Source organism: Babylonia areolata, chromosome 22, assembly GCF_041734735.1.
Source record: "Babylonia areolata isolate BAREFJ2019XMU chromosome 22, ASM4173473v1, whole genome shotgun sequence".
Classification (NCBI taxonomy): Eukaryota; Metazoa; Mollusca; class Gastropoda; order Neogastropoda; family Buccinidae; genus Babylonia; species Babylonia areolata.
This window is the reverse complement of record NC_134897.1, coordinates 14,101,997-14,124,532: the sequence shown is the minus strand read 5'-3', so window position 1 is coordinate 14,124,532 and position 22,536 is coordinate 14,101,997. Positions and strand designations below refer to the sequence as shown.

Sequence of the window (22,536 nt, the reverse complement as noted above, 5' to 3'; positions counted from 1 at the left end):
GGGGGACTATTTGTTTAGCAATACTTTCTTTTGAACCGAAAACATAATTATTTCTGCAGACCAGAGATTAGTTAGGGACCATTTATCTGCTTCGGTTTAGCAATATTTTCTTTGGACTAGAGAATACAATACTTTCTCCTTTTTTTTTTTTTGGACCAGAGCATAGGTAAAAAGGACCATTTATCGACCTCCGTTTAGCAATACTTCCTTCGGACCAGAAAACAGAATATTTCTTTTTGGATCAGTGAATAGGCAAAAATGACCATTTATCTCTGTTTAGCGACACTTTTTTTGGACCAGAGAACAAGATTTTTTTTTTTTTTTTTTTTTTTTTTTGACAAGAGAATGGGTAAAGAGGACCATTTTCCTACCTCTGATTAGCAACACTTTCTTTAGACCAGATGGCATTTTCTGCCTAACGGGTAGCGTTACTGGATCCGAGGGAGAGAGTGTAAGGACAGGTGACAGGCAAGGACCATTTCTTCACCGACCCGTTCAATGGACCAGCAGTGGACAGACGGCGGAACAAATAACAAAGCGCAGTCCGTCGTCTGTAACAGGGGAAGGTTTTTAGTTGGACATGCTCGCGGGAGAAATAACAACAACAATTAACGCTTGTTTGGACTGCTTCTTGTGTGCGTATGTATGTATGTATGTATGTATGTATGTTATGATTCTCCCCCACCCCACCCCCTTTCCTCATCTCCCATTTTCATGAAGCTGGATTGCAAAGATTATAAAAAAGTGAAAGAAAGCCAAGCCTCGTTTAGTGAACTGCCTGTGCGAGAGAGAGAGAGGCAGAGAGAGAGAGAGAGAGACAGAGATGTTTTTCAGAATGTTTATTTTTCTGTGAATCCCTCCTGCTTTCAAAAAGTACCGTGTTTATATGTACGTTTGTGCGAGTACTTGTCTCTCACTATATATACATATAACAAACACGTGCATTCACGCGCGCGCGCGCGCATGTGTGTGCGTGTGCGTACGTGCGTGTGTGTGTGTGTGTGTGTGTGCGTTCGTGCGTGTGTTCTCCTTTCTTCTTCTGACTTTTCTGTTTCTTTCTGTCCTGTCTTTTATAAAGCCTCTTATATAAAGAAAAGAATATAATCAGAGAAAAATATTATATAAGAAAAAAGTTGATTAATAAAAAAAATTAATAATAATAAAATAAAATAAAATAAAACAAAAACACAGACGTATTAAAAAGTGTCTTTTCAAGCCTTTAATCAGTTTTTGCCTTCTTCCTGAGGCTTCATCTCATTCCGTATGAAGAAAAAGGTGCGAAAAAAAAAAGTGCAATCAAAAATCTTTTTTTTTTAAAATCAATTGCTAACAATTACAAATAGGTTATCATATCTTATTCTTTAAACTCTGTATATCTCTGTTACAGTTCTTGTCGCTAAAGATTAGAAGCGTGTCATACACATAGGTGAAGCAAAAATTGAAAAAAATAAATAAATAAAAATAAAATAAAATAATAATAATAAGGAAGAATTTTCAGAAACAAGGCTTGAACAATCGATGCAAGGGAAGAAACTTGTGATATGGAATTTCATTTTTGGGTCATGCTTCCCTCCCCTTTAATTTAGTCAAAACACACACACACACACACATAAGAGAAGTAAATGTGTGTTCGTGCGATCCCTCTTATAGTTTCTGTACAGTCTGTATCAAGACATTGAGGAAGGAGAGCTCTGTGCACGTGCGTGCGTGTGCGTGCGTGCGTGCGTGTTTGTGTGTGTGTGGACAGGATGAGGTATGTGTGTGTATGCATGTCTGTACTGTGGGAGCAAGAATATTGGAACGTGCGTGTGTGCATATATATATATATTTGTATATGTGTGTGGGTGGGTGGGTGGGGCTGGAGGGAGGAGAGGTATAGGCGTATGTGTGTGTGCTAGACTGTAGTATAAGTGTGTGTGTGTGTGTGCCATGGAAGTTGCGATACGTAGCCTAGGAATGAGTGTATGGATGAGGGGGAGGGTGCAGGGTAAGTTGTGTGTGTGTGTGTGTGTGTGTGTCGGGGCTCGTGTACGTTTATGTGTATTTGTTTGTACTTAAATATCTGTGAAACTGCATGTTTGTTGCATATCTGTATATCTGTATATATATATATATATATATATATATATATATGTGTGTGTGGGGGGGGGGGGGGGTGGCTGCATGTTTCACATTTATTTGCTTATTTGCCTGTTTATCATTATTATTGTCTCTTTATTTTATTATTATTATTATTGTTATTATTATTATCTTTTTTTTTCTCAAGGCCTGACTAAGCGCCTTGGGTTGGATTTGGCCGAACGCAATGACGCCTCCTTGAGCAGTTAACTGACACCGATACTGATAAAAGAATTTGTTACGCAATCTTTGTGTGATGTTGTTTAAGTCAAGTCAAGTCAAGATGTTATTTCATGATGGTAAATTGAATAAGCAGTAATTGCTTTTTTGCTTCAAGCCATCAACGACAAAAAAAAGAGAAAAAAAATATAGGAGAGAGAGAGAGGGGGGGGGGGAGAGAGAGAGAGAGAGAGAGAGAGAGAGTGTGTGTGTGTGTGTGTGTGTGAGATAGAGAATAAGAAACAAACAAGTAAATAAATAGATAAATATGGTATAATTAACTACAGACAGCATTCTGTACAAATAACAAAAAAAAAAAAAAATCAAACAACACAGTCAACAATACTGCTAACAATGTTTATTCTAATGCTACATAACACTCCTCTTTAGAATGAAGTACACTGCAAACAAGTGAGAGTCAACAACCAACCGACGAATCTAGTGTGAATAAAAATATAAGGCTTTTATTGAAGTAAATTAATCAGTATATAACAATAGGTGGGAATCATTCAAGAAGAAGCATAATAGTAATATCTACAAAACAAAAACCAACACTGCAATAAAACATTGAACAAACGGGCTGCATGCGCTTAAAAATCATATCAACAACAGTGTCCATGCATGTTAACCTTGACTGTGTATCTGATGTCTAACAGACCCACTTTTTTGTTTAAAAAAAATTAAAATAAAACAAATCCTTTTCAGATTGAATCTAAATTTCGTTCATGCCTCGTATTCTATGCCTGAATTGTGTTCGCTTATTTGTCTAATGTCTAGGTGAATTTGTGTGTGTGTGTGCGTGTGCGTGTGTGTGTGTGTGTGTGTGTGTGTGTGTGTGTGTGTGTGCCTAGAGTTGACTTAATCAAGATTTTGCGCCTTTTAAATATTATTATTATTAGTAGTAGTATTTTATGTATTTATCTATTATTTTATTTATTTATTGATGTTTCACGAATGCAGCATGGGGTTTGTGGGGTTTTGTGTGTGTCTAAGCCCCCCCCCCCCCACTCCCCACTCCCCCACACCCCACCGGCCCCCTCCCAACTCCCCCACACCCAAAAAGATGGGGGTCCCACAGACCCCAGATGACACACGCAGCGTAGCATTGTTAAACTGACAGTATTGTATGAGAGTCTGGGTCCAGGAGACCCACGGCGCACAGAGAGAGTTGGACTGCTTCTTCCAGTCATCGAGAATGCGCCTGTCACACCCACAACGTACGATAGGAGTAAAAAAAAAAAAAAAGAATTAATTACAGTCAATGTTAATTTCATATCGAAACGAGTTCCGTGCATTTAACAAACAAATTAGACTCAGGCTCCATGCACTTACTTAAATCAACATCATATATTTTAAAAACAAAAACAAAAAAAACACACACTCTATGCACTTACATAATCATCATACCACCAACATACAATGAACCAAGCACGTGAATCATGGAACGATCATGGATTACATGTACTCACCGCAGTCAAAACTGTCACTATTTACTTAATGCAATTAATTAACGAGACTGTAACAAAAAGCCTCTAAGTAGTTGAATTGATAGCATTAAATAATCTGAATGCACTGACATTAAATATCATACTCTAAAGAGAAACCAAGCCCTTAGATTAAGAAACATGTACAATAAAACACAGGTTCTACGCGCAAACACCATATTCAAAACAGGCTCCATGCACTATATATTTAACACACACACACAAAAGCAGACCCTGCATACGTCAAGTAAAATCACACTAAAAAGTTAACCCACGAACTAAAGTTGACATCATATCAAAAACCGGCTCAATGAACATTAAATCAACAACACTAAAAACAGATGCTGTGTATTCCAGTTAGAATATTCATAGCACACCCTGTGCATTTAACAGCATATTAAAAGCAGGCTCCATACACATAGTCATGTTGGAGTGTTGGCCTGAAGGTAACGCGTCCACCTTGGAAGTGAGAGAATCTGAGCGCACTTATTCGAATCACACCAGCAGTCGCCAGTATTTTCTCCCACTCCACTAGACCTTGAGTGGTGGTCTGGACGCTAGTCCTTCGGATGAGACGATAAATCGAGGTCCCGTGTGCAGTATGCACGTAAAAGAACCCAGGGCAACAAAAGGGTTATCCCTGTCAAAATTCTGTAGAAAAATCCACTGGGATAGGAAAACAAATAAAACTGCTGGCAGGCAAATGTAGCGACGCGCTCTCCCTGTGGACAGCAGCCCGAATTTCGCGCAGAGAAAGAGCAATACAAATACAAATACAAATCAACATCAACTTACAAAAAGACCCTATGTATTTAGGTTGACATTCTATCTAAAGAATTTTTTTTTAATTTTAAAAAAATAAAAAAACAAGCCCAATACATATAAATCAACAACATCCTAAAAATATATGAATGGATAAATATAATAACAACAGCAAATACACCATGCACTTCTCCATCGAACGAACAACAACTGAAAAGTGAACAAAACATAACAAAGCAAACAAACCAAAAAAAAACAACCAAACTCCAGATGCACTGTAACAAAACAACCAGCTCGTCAAGTCAGCACCTCCACTCTATTCCCCAACGATGGCGTCGGCCAGCGCTTTCCAGGCGGGGTGGTGGTGGGGAGCGAGGGGGTGCGCACGGATCACATGGTGGGGTGGCACGTGCGGCAGCAGACGCTGCAGGTCCGGCATGGGCGGCAGCACGCGCGGGTCTTGCAGCAGCAGCACGATCACGCGCCACGGGGTGAGGGCCGTGATGCTGCGCAGGGCCTGGCGCACGGCGTAGCCACTGGCCCAGTGGTCCGTGGAGAAGTCCTCCGTCACCACCAGCACCGTCTGTCCACAGTGGCACGGGGTCACGGGGGTGTGTGTCAGTCATCCGCCAGTCAACTGTGAGTGACTGTGTGGGCGTGTGGGTGAGTGACTGTGTGGGCGTGTGGGTGAGTGACTGTGTGGGTATGTGGGTGAGTAACTGTGTGGGTGTGTGGGTGAGTGACTGTGTGGGTGAGTGACTGTGTGGGCGTGTGGGTGAGTAACTGTGTGGGTGTGTGGGTGAGTGACTGTGTGGGTGAGTGACTGTGTGGGCGTGTGGGTGAGTGACTGTGTGGGTGAGTGACTGTGTGGGCGTGTGGGTGAGTGACTGTGTGGGTGTGTGGGTGAGTGACTGTGTGGGTGAGTGACTGTGTGGGCGTGTGGGTGAGTGACTGTGTGGGTGTGTGGGTGATTGACTGTGTGGGTGAGTGACTGTGTGGGCGTGTGGGTGAGTAACTGTGTGGGTGTGTGGTTGAGTGACTGTGTGGGTGAGTGACTGTGTGGGTGTGTGGGTGAGTAACTGTGTGGGTGTGTGGTTGAGTGACTGTGTGGGTGAGTGACTGTGTGGGTGTGTGGATGAGTGACTGTGTGGGTGAGTGACTGTGTGGGTATGTGGGTGAGTGACTGTGTGGGTATGTGGGTGAGTGACTGTGTGGGTATGTGGGTGAGTGACTGTGTGGGTATGTGGGTGAGTGCAGTAGCACCATCTGTGCACAGGCCCACAGGCACCTGACGGGGTGTGAGTCCTTGGGTGAACCACTGAATGAGTGTGTGTGTGTGCGTGGGTGGGTGAGTGAGTGGATGAGTGGATGAGTGGATTTTTTAAAAACTTTTTTTTATTTTCAAAGAAGAATATCATCAGTACACAGCTTGTGTCGCCCATTGATGTCCTATGGTATCTTAAAGTTTGGCTACTCTGTGGACTGTCAGGTTACCCATCATCATCATCCCTCCACCCGTCTACAGTTTCACCCACCCGCTGTTGACGCCATCTGATGACCATACACCAAGAGATGTTGCCTACCCTAACCAAGTTGGGCAGACCTTCCTTCCTTCCTTCCTTACTTCCATCCATCTTTCCATCCGCCCACCCACCCATCCATCCTTCCATGTAGTGATCTACCCATCCTTCCATCCGTCTAACCTTCATCGATCCATCCGCACACCTACCCACTCATCAATCCACCAATCTGTCCGTCAATCCATCCTCCATCCATCCATCACCCGCCCCATCCATCAAGCCACCATCCCAATTCATTCATCCACCCATCCATTCATCCACCATCCATCAATCTACACTCCCGACTCATTCACCCACCCATCCGACCATCCACCAGTCGATCCATCCACTGTCCCCACTCATTCACCAATTCATCAATCCATCCATCCACTGTCCCCACTCATTCACCAATCCATCAATCCACCCATCCACTGTCCCCACTCATTCACCAATCCATCCATCCATCCCTACTCACTCACCAATCCATCCATGCAGCCATCAATCCAGTCAACCATCAACCCGCCCATCCACCCTGCCCACGCATTCCCCACATCTCTTTCACCCTCCAGCTCGTGTCGATGTAGCAACAGATGTTCTCCGCCCTGTCCATGGTGGGCAGCAGCTCCCGCTCAGGCAGCAGCAGCCTCAGAGGTCCGTGCTGACGTAGCAAGACCCTCAACGTCAGATTGGCCCACATGACGTCACGGGTTGTGTCGGCGTACACCAGGTAGGCGTCCTTGGTGAAATCCCGCAGTCGGTTTGGAAGCTGGTGACGTCGCAGCACCTTCCACACGTAGCACAGCCTTGGGTAGTGGCAGTAGACCACATAGGTCAACACCAGCAGCAGAAGCTGAGAGAGGAAGCGATAACAGAACGAAACGAAACGAAATTTCATTTCAGGAGGCCAAAGGAACAACAACAATATCGAAATAAAATGCAACCTTAACAAGCTGGTTTGAACAGCATCTTATTCGGAACATGTCACAATACAACGCAGTTATTGATGAAGAGGACAACAAGAAAATCTTACACAGCGTCCTGTCCTGGTCAAGTTAACAAGTTCTTTTCTTCTTCACTGAATCGACTTCAACATGAGAAGTTACACAGCATGGAAAAGAAGGGGGAAGGGATAAAAAGGATTTTTTCCCAGGAGATCAAATAATTATGGGAATTTGAGAGAATCAAAAACCTGTCCATGGGATGAACTATAGGAATCGAACCCCTGCCACCATCAATGCTCCCTGGCCCCTCCCCGTCCCTCATCAACCACACCAGCACACACACAAACTCACACACTCCCCCTCCACACCATTTTTTTTTCTGCAGAGTTCCAGTAACGAAGCTGAGGCTTCCATCACTCCTGGCCTCCCACTGAAGGCTCCTTACCTGTGTCATGAAGAGACCCAGGGCCACAGCCAAAACCTGGACGCCCACACACTTCCTCCAGTGGGGCAACATGGCCGCCAGCACTCGCTGGGTGTCGGACATCTCCCCTGTCTCCAGCGTGCAGGAGTAGTTTCCTTCAGCCCCCTCGCCGTCCAGAGACACACGCGTGACGCCCAGCCACTGGACCATGTCCAGGCTGGCGCACGTGCAGGCCAAGGGATTGCCGCGCAGCCGCAGCCTTCGGAAAACCAAGCACGTGAGAATCTCGTGCGTGCCTCACAGGGGAAGGGACAAGGGTAGCAGATATGTCATGAAAAGCTGTGTCATTGATATGGTATCTGCCACTGATTAACGCAAACGAACGTAGTACGTACTCAGACATGAGCAAAGACCAAAATCTAAAAGACACAGCGAGACAGTTCGAGAGAAAGAGAGAAAGAAAGGGACATACCGAGAGGGAGAGAGAGGTAGGTAGGTGTGGAGCGAAAAACAGGCAACAACAAAAACCACACTCACATACGCACGTGCAGGCACACACGCGAGCACTCACGCACGCGCGCGCGCGCACACATACACACACACACACACACACACACACACACACAAACGGGGCAGGAGGTAGGGGGTAGAGAAAGAGAGTCTGAGAATGAGAGACAGACACAGAGAAACAGACGGAGACAGAAAGGGGAACACAGAAGAGTGGGGAGACAGAGACAGACATACAAACAAACAGAGAGAGACAGACAGACAGACACTGTGAGTGAGACACAGTGAGAGAGATCAGGGAGGCGAAGAAGAGAATCCAACGGTTCTGGCAAAGGAAAATAACGAAAGGAGAAACCAGAGTAGTGGACAATACGTGACCAGCACCTGAAGGGATGATGACTGGCCAGGTGATCCATGGCGGCTCTCTCAGCCACTGTCAAGGCCGGCAGCATGTTGTGGGACAGGTCCAGGGAGCTCAGGTTGTCATGGTGACTCAGGGAGACAGGCACTGACTGGAATCGATTGCCGGAGAGCCAGAGCTGCGTCAGGCGTCCCTGGCCCTGCAGCATGTCTGCTGGCAAGTGCAGAAGCTGGTTGCGTGAGAGGTCCAACTCTTCCAAACGGCGCACATTTTGGAAGAACCTTCTTCCTCTGGTCATGTAAAACTCCTCTGGGGCGCCGAAATTGGACAAGCCCAGATGCTTCAGGCCAACGAGCTTGTCAAGCAGAGTGTCACTGACCTCATAGCAGTAGTTATAGTTTAACTTGAGCGTTTCCAAGCGCTCTAGTCCATAAAGAGTGCTCATGCACTTGGCCATCCCGTTGTAGGATAGATCTAGGTACCTCAAGCTTTCGGCATGGAAAGTAAAATTGGAAGGAAGAGGCGAAATAAACCCAAAGACCGCTGACATGTCACAAAGTACCAAGCTTTGTGGGAAGGTGATTGTGAATGAAAATTCGAATCCCTTGGGGACATGGCTTACATAATGATGTGTACAATTATCACTCAGAATACATTCAGACTTTTTAACTGAAAATATACCTTGATCTTGAATTTGAAGGGTTTGCAAACGATGGCTGAATATACCAAAACGCAGTATTTCAAACGTATCGCCATGAAGAAAGTTGTTTGAAATGATGAAGTGCTCGAGACATTCTGTAAAACGTGAATTCTTCACAGCAAAACTGCCTGTTTCAACCCTTCGTAAATTTGTATTGTCCATCTTGAACAGTGACACACATATATTGACTAGAAACTGAGTGGAGTGTTTGTCAACAAGGAAAGTGTCAGGCATCCAGATCCCATTGTTCGACAAATCAATGACGTCCATGGTCTGACCTTGAAGACCGTACAGGGCACGAAGGCCGACGTTCGGGTTCATATACCTGGCCCACGTAAATTGAAGTGTCTTCAATTTTGGAAGATTGCAAAATGCACATAGCTCTACTGTCAGTAGTTTCTTACAACTAACCATTTTAATGTTACGCAGTGAAGAAAAACGAAACCCGAAGAAAGACTGGTTAGTCAGATGATTTATTTTACAGTTGAAAGAAAGGTCCAGAGTCTGTAGCTGGTCCAAAGCAGCAAAGTCCTGACCAAAGTAAGGGTCCAGGAACGTGTCTATGACCAGAGTGTGAAGCGATGGTAAGTCGTTGAACACACGGTCTGGATACTCTCCCAGGTCTCTCATGTCATTGAGATGCAGTCTTAGTTCCTGTACAGCTGACAAGGGAGCGAAGACGCCAGGAGGAAGGACGGAGGACGTCATTTCCAGCTGGTTGTTGGACAAGTCCAGAAAAAGCAAACGTCCCAGCCCTGTCAGTGATTCAACACCCAGCTTCTCCAGATGATTGCCTTCCATACTGAGCCAGGTCAGTTCATGCACAGAGGAGAATGTGCCATTGAGCAGCTCGCTCAGCTGGTTGTTGCTCACGTCCAATCGCTGGAGACCTGACAGACCCTGAAAAGTGTCTGCAGAAACGTTCCTCTGCAGCTGGTTGTGGTCCAGTTTCAGAGACCTGAGAAATGTCAAGCCTAGAAAGGCGTGGGGATGGATGAGGGTCAGCTGGTTGTAGCTCAGGTCTAGACTCTCCAGATGGCTCAGCTCGCTCAGCACGGATGGCTCCACTGTCTGCAGAAGGTTGTGACTGAGGTTCAGATGGCGCACTTGCTGCACCTCCCGGGAAGACATCCCCCACAGGGATGATATCTGGTTGTAACTGACATCCACATGAATCACCCCCTCAGGCCAATGCACAGGAAGTGACGTCAGTCCAGCATGGCTGCAACTGACTACAGCTGCGTGCTTGTTTGGTGAACAGGCTGCATTGTCACAGAGACTGCTCCCCAAGGACACACACAGAGCTGCCCACGCTGCCAGCAGGATTCCCCCCATCATTCTCTTGGACTGTCACCTGTTCTAACACACCTGGTGTAGCACACCATCACCACAATCATTCATTTTTAACACAACGTCAAATCTGGCTAGTCCAGAATAACTCGACTCTCACTAGACTAGCCTGAAATGCCCCATTTAAGGGGCAAACAGACTAGTCAGAAATGTCCCTCCTTAATTGGAATTTACCCCCCATCCCCACCCCTATTTCTCCTCCAGTAGATAAGGGAGTCCATTTGGGATAGATTGAAATGAGCCCCAGGGTAAATTTGGCGAGGTAAGTTCTGGAATCGACTTCCTCCCTTCATCAGTTTTTCACCTAAAAATATACTTCTTGTGCAACTTTCTGTCTTCCATTCTTGCCCTTCGGATGGTTTTTCTTTCCGCATTCCGTTTGTGTGTCTCAGTGAAAGTGGGCGAGTTCAGTGATCGATACGTTAAACTTGTTATATTTTTATTCATTTGCGTGTCGCCAAATCAATATCTTTGTGTAACCAAAGGACAAAGTAAAATGTCTTTTGTATGACAACCTTTGCCTTTTTAAACAAACTTTATTTCCAATGAGTTGCAACAAATCTTTGTTATTAATTTTCATCTAATTACTGTTCTTTCCAGTTATTCAGCAAAGAAGCCTTTTACCTGAAGAAAATGAAAAGCTGTCCCCGATAAAACAGGGTTAAGTAGCGGTGAAAGCGACGAAAGTCCAGACGTCTAAAGTCCATCGCCCCTGGAAACACTCTTTCCCTTATAACCTTATAACCGTCACCTTGTAGTCGTAAGGGAGGTCAACACAAACTAACACAGAAGTCGCCCTTTTTTGTACATCAGCAAAGTCGTCGAACATCTGTTTTGCCTAACAGCTAATAAATATTTCCTCAGAGCAGTCGATAGTTTTACAATCTCATATCAGTGGAGAAAGTGATCAATTAATTGATTCAAACAGACCAATCAGTGATTACAATAACGGCCGGGATATCTGTTATCGGTTCCAACAGAATAAATATTGACAACAAAAACAGGATTATTAAATCAATCGGTTATTATGACTGGATATCTGTGATCAATTCCAATAGACCATGCCACACAATGACTACGATAACGGGATATTTGTAACACATCAGTGAATACCTGTAAAAAGATAATCAGTTGTTCGAACGAAGTACAACAACAAATATGATCAAGAAATTACCTAAAACAGATCAATGATTGATTCCAAGAGATCAATGGCATCCAACAGTTCAGCAAGTTACTTACAGGGGGAACTCGATGAAGACAGAAACCAGATGACTTCCAGCAGATCAACAAATATCTTAAACACATCAAGTAATCACCTCAAACGGATCAATACGCTCTATCCACACCACCGTCTGGTGTTCTGTGAGAGTAAAGACTGAATGGCGGTGAGATTTTTCCTGTCCCAGAAAACACATCAAGCGTATATCCCTTCTTATGTATATACACTCCGCGACTTTACACTACGTACACAGGTTCGACCAGGAAGTTGGCAATGACACTTTATCCGTTCTGCCTGACTGCCCCTGCAGGCAGGTCGCAAAACGGTTAAGACGCTCAGCTGCCAATATAGAGAGTCCATGAGTGGTGTTGGTTCGAATCCCGCTCTCGCCCTTTCTCCTAAGTTTGACTAGAAAATCAAACGTCTAGTCTTTCGGATGAGACGGTAAACCGAGATTCCGTGTGTTGCACGCACTTGGCGCACTGAAAAAGAACCCATAGCACCGAGGGTGTTGTCCTCTAGCAAAATTATGTAAAAATATATCCACTCTGATAGGTATACAAATATATAAGCATGCACTCAAGGCCTGACAAGCTCGTTGGGTTATGCTGCTGTCGGGCATCTGCCCAGCAAATGTGGTGTAGCGTATATGGATTTGTCCAAACGCAGTGACGCCTCTTTGAGAAACTGAAACTGCTCCTGCATGTCAGTCAAGACCACACACACACACACACACACACACGCACGCACACACACACACACACACACACACACACACGCACGCACACACACACACGCACACACACACACAGAGAGAGAGAGAGAGAGAGAGAGAGAGAGAGAGAGAGAGAGAGTAGCAAATCATATGAGCGAGAATGGTCTGCAAATAACCGAAAAAACACACTTGATGCTTTTTAATAATGGATCAAGTCCAGCAACACTGCATTCCTTTAGAATTTACGATAACACCCTGGAATATAAAAAAAAAGTAGTTAAATTCCTTGGAGTGCATCTTACATCAAAATTAACTTGGAATCATCATATCGATTACATTTTAACAAAGGCCAGGAAAACATTAAACTTCTTGAAAATAGTATGGAAACAATCATGTAACTTCAAACCCCACATTTTGCTAAAAGGTCTGTAGTATCACCTTCACCTGTATGGGTACTTCAAAGAGCGCAATTTCATATCGATCATATTGATCTGACCAAAGATTACAACATAAATTTACTTACATCGCATGTACGAATCCATTTGGAAAAGAAATACCTTAGTCATCTAACGATATTTACAGACGGCTCTGTTGTAAATGATGGAGCTGGTGCTGCTTTCGTTATTCCAGACCTTAACTTTCAAAACTCATTTCATCTGGGAGAGAATAAGTCCATCTTCACAGCTGAACTCATAGCAATCCTAATGGCGTTAAATTTCATATCCTTTCCGAAAACTATATTTCAGATTCTATGTTATTCTAAATCAGTTCTTCATGCTATTGAACTTATAAAAGAAACGGTTAGGTATGAACTCACTGAAATCAACCATTTGATTCACGAACTTTTACTAATAGGCTCTTACATAACCTTTTGCTGGATTCTTTCTCATTGCGGTTTTTACTATAATGAAAAAGTTGGCATTTTGGCTAAAAAAAGGAGCCAGAAGTTCCATGAAGGAGTTAGATTTAAATATTTCGCTTTCACTACAGGATTGTTACACACCATGGTAAAAAAGTCCAATGGTCAAAATTTCAGCTTGAACAAAAACACACTGGTAACTCGGAGTTACATAAGAATATACAGAAAATGTATGGCTTCATGGGAGAACATTACCATAATGATTTTCATAAGAGGCAAATCATTTCTCTAATCTGCAGATGGAAAATGAATTGTTTTAAGACAAAATATGTCAGTAATGTTTCTTGCATCTGTGGTGCTCACATAACAGCCCATCATATACCAACTTGCGATATGTTAAAGTCTCAAATCATCTTCAGTGTTGACGATATTCAGCAGTCCATTGTTAATGTATGACTTTTTCAACTCCTTGTTAAATAGTCCAGTTGGTTCGCTGTTATAGTTGTTAGTTTTTTCATTACAAATATGTTATATAGTTATGCTGCTTTTTATTTTTTAAACAAAACTTAAATCAATCATTTTCTATATGTAACACACACACACACACACACACACACACACACACACACACACACACACACACACACACACACACACGCACTTTCACTTACTCGCACAGTAATTTCCCCACCACCCTCCACCCACTCGGTTTTCTTCCAACCCTCGTCTAATAACACTTACAGTGAAAAGACATAAAACTGAAGAACGAACACACTCCACAGCTCAGTTACACCACGTACACAGGTTCCACCAAGAAGTTGGCACTGACGCTTTATCCGTTCTGCCTGACTGCTCCTTCAGGTCAGTCAAGATCACACACACACACACACACACAAACACACACAGATAGAGAGAGAGAGAGAGAGAGAGAGGTGTTTTCTACTTTTCCCTTCTGTTCTTTTGCATTTCATTGTATCATTTTGTGGTTGTGCCAATACAGTGTATGCGAGGTTCTCGGTTCGAATTCCAGCCCCATCCTTCCTCACAAGTTTGATTGGAAAATCAAACGGACGGGGCGTTAAACCGATGTCCGGTGTGCACACGCACTTGGCGCACTGAAAAAGAACCAATAGCAACACAAGTCTTGTGTTCTGGTAAACTTATGTGGAAGAAATCCACTGTGGTAGGTAGGAAAATATATTTGCATGCACTCAAGACTGACTAGCACGGTGGGTTATGCTGCTGGTCAGACATATGTGGTGTAGCGTATATGGATTTGTCCAAACACAGGGACGCCTCCTTGACAAAATGAAACTAAATTTTTTTCCTGTTTCTTTCTAATCCACTAATAAAGCCTCGTATATTCTGAGAAATGGTTGATGAATAAATAAACACGGGTGTCACAAAAGAGGACTTTTCAAACGTTTAATGAATTTTCGCCTTCTTTAGGCTTCGTCAGACTCTGTTGCTAGATATAAAGTAAAACAAAAACAAAAAGAAAACGAGAGAGGCAAGGCCTTCAAGACTCACTTGTGATACACTTTAAAAAAAACACCTAATCGTTAAAATGTGTTCTGTATTTGTTATTATAAAGCTTCGCGTTAAAAAAAAAAAAAAAAAAGTCCTAACCAGATTCGAACCCCGCGTGTTCGGGTGAGAAGAAACTGCCTTATCCATTACACTTTCGTGGCTCCTTAACTGACGTTCTAAGATTTAACATTTGAACACACTTTTTTAAAGGGCGATAAATCAATTGCGGTATTCACAGTGAGAACGCTGTTTAAATCATATTATTCTGGTGTATCTTGGGCATTCAAAAAATCTTTAAAGGCAATAAAAAAAATTCTTTCTAATGGCTGTCGCGGCAATCACACTGCAACATTTAGCCGTTTTCACTAGATCTAGATAGATGTACAAGTTTAGTTACACCCGCCGGGAATGTAGTACGACACGGTCGATTCAATTTCTATGTTCATTCTAGTTTTATAGTTTTAAAGCTGATATGAAAATTTAGTATTTTGTTAAACTAATAACATGTAGAGCCAAGTACAAGTACTTCTAAACGTCGTAAGAAGTGAAAAGGACTTCATTTTGAGAAAAGTTAAGACTGGAAATTTTTTCGTTTCATCGTGATCAGTTCAAGGGTATTAACTCGCATGGTTTACAATGTTTAACTGTGAATTCCAACTGATTCTGTGGATATTTTTGTGGCAGTTTGGGGCATAATCCAGTAAGTGATAAGGCGTTCACAAATCTTTCTCTGAATAAATATTTAACGGTCTCCTTCTCCATCTTTCCATCACATGTTATCGTGTATTGTCCATTTAATATAGGATTGAACAGGCAGGTCAACAACTTGAAACAAAATGGCGTCGTTCGCGTTCGCGAAGAATATGAGCACGCGCTTTGAATGTGTATAGATATGTGTACGCAATTGATTTTTGCCCATGACCTTCAGGGCTTAGCCAACAAATCTGTAAAGTCCACTCGTATTGATTTTAGTATTTTCCGAAAAAGACCACTTGGGCGAATGAACATACTGAAAGCCCTGTACACTGAGAGTAAAACACACAAGATTTTTATGTACTGAGTTTAATTTCAAAATGTAATGTTTAAGATGAGAAAGATCAGTTTAAAGCAAATTAAGTCCCCTAGCATTAATTACAGAGTAATTTCCCTTTTTTACTATCTGCACCAAAACGTTTGCAAAATAAATAAAACTTCCATGCTTAGCAAAAGAAGTTCCTGTTTGAACAAAAAATGATAATAATGACTGCTCTTGTTGTTGTGTCAGAATATCAGATCAAAGTGCCAAGTTTAGAGAATACAAAAAATATAAATATAACAGTAAATGCAGTTTGCGTATAATTAGGCTTCTTTTTTTTCTTTTTTCTTTTTTTTTTTGTGCCCATCCCATAGGTGCAATATTGTTTTAAACAAGATGACTGGAAAGAACTGAATTTTTCCTATTTTCATGCCTAATTTGGTGTCAACTGACAAAGTATTTGCAGAGAAAATGTCAATGTTAAAGTTTACCATGGACACACACACACACACACACACACACACACACACACAACCGAACACCGGGTTAAAACATAGACTCACTTTGTTTACACAAGTGAGTCAATAAATGGTAGTCAAAAAATCCCAAAACATAACAGATATAAGAATCATAAATAGGTTATCAAAATCATTCTTTCATCTCGGTATATCTCTGTTACAGTTCTTGTCGCTAAAGACAGAAGCGTATCATAAACATAGGTGAAGCAAAAAGAAAAGAAAAAAAGAAGTAGCAAAAAAGATCCGAGCAATCAAAGCAAGGGAAAGGACTTAGTGCTTTAGAATTTTCTTTTTCTGATCGCGTTTACCTCCCGTAGCAGTCAGTCCACATGGACATACACACACACACACAAGAAACGTAAACGTGTGCTCAAGCGATCTCTCTTACTGCCGGTTTCTTTACAGTCTGTTTCAAGACAGAGAGGAATTTATTTCGCATACTATGTGATTTATTTTGTTGTTGTTGTTGTTGTTGTGTGTGTGTGTGTGTGTGTGTGTGTGTGTGTGTGTCTGAGGACATGTGCTCATCTTTTAAAATTCTTCATCAATTCAAACAGACATGTAAAACTCAGTTTTGAGTATTTTGACATTAACATCGACAACGTACCCTGCTCATGTTTAACATGAATGAAATCTTCTCTCAATGAAAAACAACAACAACCCAACCTTACAAGCAACTGAACAGATGCAGATAGTGCAATTAATTACAGACATCAATCTGTACAAGTAACAACAATCAAACAGTGCAACTAAAACTACTACCAACAACGTGTATTACAATGCTAAATAGCACTCTTCATTAGAATAAAGTGTGAACCTTCAGGGCAAACAAATGAGCGTGAACAACCACCAGCTATAAACCAAAGGATGGTAAATACTCATAAATGCCACAAAAGTACAAATAAATATGTAATATTATTATTTTGGAATCATTCACAAAGAAGCAAATTGCACCTGCAAACCAAAAGTAACACTGGGAAAAAACATGAAACAAACAGGTTGTATGTAATTGCTTCATGTAAACAACACAGTCCACACATGTTAACTTTTACCCTATGTCGTGGATTTAGCAGAACCACTTTTGCCTTTAAAAACAACGGAAAATCCCTTTTTTATCAGATCAAATCTATATTTCCTGCATGCTACATAACCTATACCTGAATTGTTTTTCCTTTTTTCTACTGTCTAGATTAATTAGTAAATAAACAAACAAAACACATCTTGCGAATAGCAACTCCTGTTCCGACTTTGTTGGCCTTACAGTCCCCCACTTTCTACAGAACAGAACGTTTCAACAACAACAAAATTGTGAACCTCTTATTTAATCCCCTCTTTTCAACTGACTCAGCCTCTAACCCATCTGTCGTTTTCGACGCCACGGCAGCCTTTGGTTTTGGGTTTGTATGTATGCCACCCCTCCCCCTCCTGCCACCCCTCCCCCTCCTGCCACCCCTTCCCCCATCCCCCCAAAAGGATGTGGGTCCTACTGACCCACGACGTACAGACAGCGTAACGTTGTTAAATTGACTGTGGGTTTGTGGGACCCACGACGCACAGATAGTGTGGACTGTTTCTTTATCGAGAATGTGCCTGTCAGACCCACAACGTAGGAATAAGAACATAACTGATTGCGGTCAATGTTATTTTCAAATCAAAACAAGTTCCATACATTTAACGACAAATTAGATTCAGGCTCCATGCACTTAATTAAATCAACATCATTCTGTAAACGTACGGTGAACAATGCTCGTAAATTCAAGGAACCTTAAAAAAAATATATAAAAAAATCAGGCTCCATGCACTTAAATAATCATAATACTATGAACCAAGCCCGTGAATCAAGGAACGTTCATGGTTTCCATGTACTCATGGTAAAAAATGTCCCAATGTACTTTAATTAACATGACTGTAAAAAAAAAAGTCTTTAAGTACTTAAAGTAATACCATCAAACAGTCTGAATGTATTGAGATTAAACATCATACTATAATCAGAAACCATGCCCTTAGATTAAGAAACATGTTAGAAAAAAAAGCAACAACACAGGTTCAATGGGCGAACCAGGCTCCATACACTAAATTGTAGTAGACCCTGCGTACTTAAAGTAAAATCATATAAAAAAATAACCCATGAACTAAAGTTAACATCATATTAAAAACGGGCTCAATGAACATAAGTCAACAACAACATTAAAAACAGAAGCTGTGTATTCCAGTAAGCATATTAAAAGCACACCCTGTGCATTTAACAGCATATTAAAAGCAGGCTCAATACACATAAAAAAAGACCCTACGTATTCTAGATTAACATTCTGTTAAAAAAAAAAAAACAAAGAAAACAAGCCCCATACATATCAAATAATCAATATAATCCTAAAAATGTATGAACGGATAAATATAATTTATTTACAACAACAACAAAAAAGACACCGTGCACTTCTGCAGCACGAACAACAACAAAAAAGCGAACAAAACACAACAAAACCACAGACCGTCTCCACACAAGTCCCCATCAACGAAGCACTGGACGATCCGCCAACACTTCTTGAGACCCAGAAAGCAATCCGTCTGCTATCCAGTGGCAAATCACCTGGTTCAGACTCCATACCAGCAGAGGTCTACAAGGTCTACAAGGATGGAGACACTGTGCTGAGAAGCTCCATCAGTTGTACTCACTCATGTGGAAAGAAGAGACGATCCCCCAGGATTTCAAAGATGCATCTATCATTCACTTGTACAAGCGAAGGGGGAACCGGCAAGCCTGTGATAACCATCGGGGCATTTCCTTGCTCTCCATCGCAGGCAAGATACTTGCCAGGATCCTACTAAACCGCCTCACAGCACACCTTAACCAAGGTCATTTGCCTGAGAGCCAATGTGGATTCCGGAAAGAGCACGGAACCACCGACATGGTGTTTGCTGCAAGGCAGCTGCAAGAGAAATGTCAGGAGCAAAATGCTGATTTGTTCTCCACCTATGTCGACCTCACTAAGGCCTTCGACACCGTGAGTAGAGAGGGACTGTGGAAAATCATGGCCAAGTACGGATGCCCTCGGAAATCTGTTTCCTTGGTCAGCCAATTCCATGAAGGCATGCAGGCTCGAGTCCAGAACAATGGTGAAACATCTGCTCCTTTTCCTGTCACAAATGGTGTCAAGCAAGGCTGGGTCCTGGCGCCAACACTGTTCAGCCTCATGTTCTCTGCAATGCTTACTGATGCCGTCAGAGATGGCGATGTTGGAATCGGCCTAATGTACCGAACAGATGGCAAGCTGTTTAACCTCAGAAGGCTTCAAGCAAAAACGAAGGTCATGACAGACATCATCAGAGACTTTTGTTTGCTGATGATTGTGCCCTCAACGCTGGATCTGAAGCTGACATGCAACTCAGCATTGACAAGTTTTCTACTGCCAGCAGGAACTTCGGCCTTACCATCAGCACGAGGAAAACTGAAGTTCTCCATCAGCCAGCCCCAGGGAAACCCCACGTTGAGCCCAACATCACAGTCAACGGTCAAGAGACTCAGTGCGGTGGAGCGGTTCACATACCTTGGCAACACACTGTCACGAAATGCGACCATCGACAATGAAGTGAATGTCAGGATTGCAAGAGCAAGCGCAACCTTTGGCAGACTCTATGCAAATGTCTGGAACAGAAGAGGCATTGGTTTTGAGACCAAGCTAAAGGTATACAGGGCAGTAGTTCTCCCCACACTACTGTACGCCTGCGAAACTTGGACAGTGTACCAACGACACGCCAAGAAGCTGAACCACTTCCACACAACATGCCTCAGGAAGCTACTGAACATCAAGTGGCAAGACAGGACCCCAGACACAGAGGTGCTTGCAAAAGCCACCCTTCCCAGCATCTTCACCATCCTGATGCAGTCACAGCTTCGCTGGGCTGGACACGTGGCGCGCATGCCAGACCATCGGCTGCCCAAAAGGCTCTTCAATGGCGAGCTGCAACAAGGGAAGAGATCACACGGAGGTCAGAAGAAGCACTTCAGAGATACTCTGAAAGCGTTTGATATCAACCCTGACTCCTGGGAGGAATCTGCAGTGGACCGTGATAAATGGCGCGCTGCTGTACACAAAGGCGCCAAGTTGTGCGAGGCCAACAGGACTGCTGCAGCTGTTCAGAAGAGGCAGGCCAGAAAGTCACGGGCAAACAAGCTCCCTGAAAATGATATGCCTGTCTTTGTCTGCCCCAACTATCAGCGAACATTTCGTGCGCAGATTGGACTATTCAGCCATCTGCGCATTCACAGATAGATTCGTGAGCATCCCCCCACCCCACCACCAGCCTCCCCCCATCCCCCAGTTTCAGTTTCAGTAGCTCAAGGAGGCGTCACTGCGTTCGGACAATTCCATATACGCTACACCACATCTGCCAAGCAGATGCCTGACCAGCAGCTTAACCCAACGCGCTTAGTCAGGCCTTGAGAAGAAAAAAAAAAAGAAAAAAGAAAAAAAAGGTGAATAAATAATAGATAAGCTTACATAAATAAATAAATAATAATTATAATATAAAAAAGGTAGTAGTAGTAGTAATAATAATAATAAATAAATAAATAAATAAGACAGCAATGATGATAAATAAGCAAATAAATGTAAAACATGAAGACACATTCACACATACACCCACACATGCATAACAGATATGCACCAAACATGCAGTTTCACAGATATGAAAGCACAGTCAAATACATATAAACGTACATGAGTTCCAATAATAATAATAATAATAATAATGGATACTTATATAGCACACTATCCAGAAATCTGCTCTAGGTGCTTTACAAAAACGCTTTTGATAACATAAAACATTATATCTATGTTACATACACACACCAAAATGTGACCACACACACACACACGCACGCACGCACGCACGCACGCGCACACACACACGCACGCACGCACACACACACACACACTGCATACATACATTTTAACATACATGTGTATCTAACAGCTACCCTAACAAATACGCACACATAGGCAGGCACAAACTTACATAAACACACGCACACACAATACACATTCATATACATGCATGTAGTTGTGGACCTGCCACAATTGAACTTATTGCTGAGGGAAAAGGTGAGTTTTGAGACGAGATTTAAAAGATGCGAGGGAATCAGAATGACGGAGGTTATCAGGGAGCTTGTTCCACGTCTTTGGCGATTGAAAAGAAAACGATCTGTGTCCATAGGTCTTACTTCTGACGTGAGGTATCCTGAGAAGTCGAGTATCAGAGGAAGAACGGAGCTGGCGAGACGGGGTATAGATATGGATGAGTTCAGAAAGATACTTGGGGCCAGATCCGTTGACTGCAGAAAAGGTCAGAGTGGATAGCTTATAGTCTATTCGATCAGAAACAGGCAACACACACACACACACACACACACACACACACACACACCACACCACACATTACCCTGCACCTCCTCTACTCCCCTCCTCCACACACTCATTTCTAGTCTACGTATCGCAGCTTCCACGGCACACACACACACACACACACAGATGAACACTTACATGTACAAGCACACACACATACGCCCATATCTCCCACCCCCAGCCCCACACACATATATACAAAGATATATATATATATACGTTCCAATATCCTGTTGCTCCCACAGTGTAGGCATGCATACACTCACATACCTCATCCTCTACCCCACCTCCCCCCGCACCCCCACCTTCCCCTCACACACACACACACACACACACACACGCACGTGCACAGAACTCTCCTGACACTTGTGTACACTTACACTCTCGCGCATGCACAAACGCACTCAAAAACACATACCCACACATACACACAAGCACACACATACACACACGCACAGAGGCTGCCACTGATTGGCCGCAAGAGGGATAGGAAAAGAAAAACCAGCTGGATGACAACGATGGTCATCATCAATCTCGATGGACACACACCACAACCAACCATTTTAATGCTACGCAGTGAAGAAAAACGAAATCCGAAGAAAGACTGGTTAGTCAGATGATTTATTTTACAGTTGAAAGAAAGGTCCAGAGTCTGTAGCTGGTCCAAAGCGGCAAAGTCCTGACCAAAGTAATGGTCCAGGAACGTGTCTATTACAAGAGTGTGAAGCGATGGTAAGTCGTTGAACACACGGTCTGGATACTCTCCCAGGTCTCTCATGTCATTGACATACAGTCTGAGTTCCTGTACAGCTGACAAGGGAGCGAAGACGCCAGGAGGAAGGACGGAGGACGT

The 22,536-nt window shown here is 42.9% G+C and overlaps 2 protein-coding genes across 2 annotated transcripts in view; one reads left to right on the top strand and one right to left on the bottom strand.

The window, feature by feature from the left end:
- Positions 1–728, top strand: part of LOC143296896 (stAR-related lipid transfer protein 5-like) — a 58,169-nt gene extending 57,441 nt beyond the window's left edge. Inside the window, exon 6 of the mRNA XM_076608888.1 lies at positions 1–728. This exon is cut by the window's left edge and continues 1,825 nt beyond it. The gene's annotated coding sequence lies outside the window, so the exon portion shown is untranslated.
- A 2,994-nt stretch (positions 729–3,722) lies between these two features.
- LOC143296895 (toll-like receptor 2 type-2) lies at positions 3,723–11,848 on the bottom strand. The gene is made up of 5 exons (XM_076608887.1): positions 11,665–11,848; positions 8,399–10,443; positions 7,529–7,766; positions 6,705–6,992; positions 3,723–5,166 (listed from the first exon to the last, which is right to left on the bottom strand). Exons 2-5 carry the CDS (start codon positions 10,411–10,413, stop codon positions 4,900–4,902), a joined length of 2,808 nt encoding a protein of 935 aa, XP_076465002.1. The 5' UTR covers positions 10,414–10,443; positions 11,665–11,848; the 3' UTR covers positions 3,723–4,899.
- Positions 11,849–22,536: the final 10,688 nt, after the last annotated feature.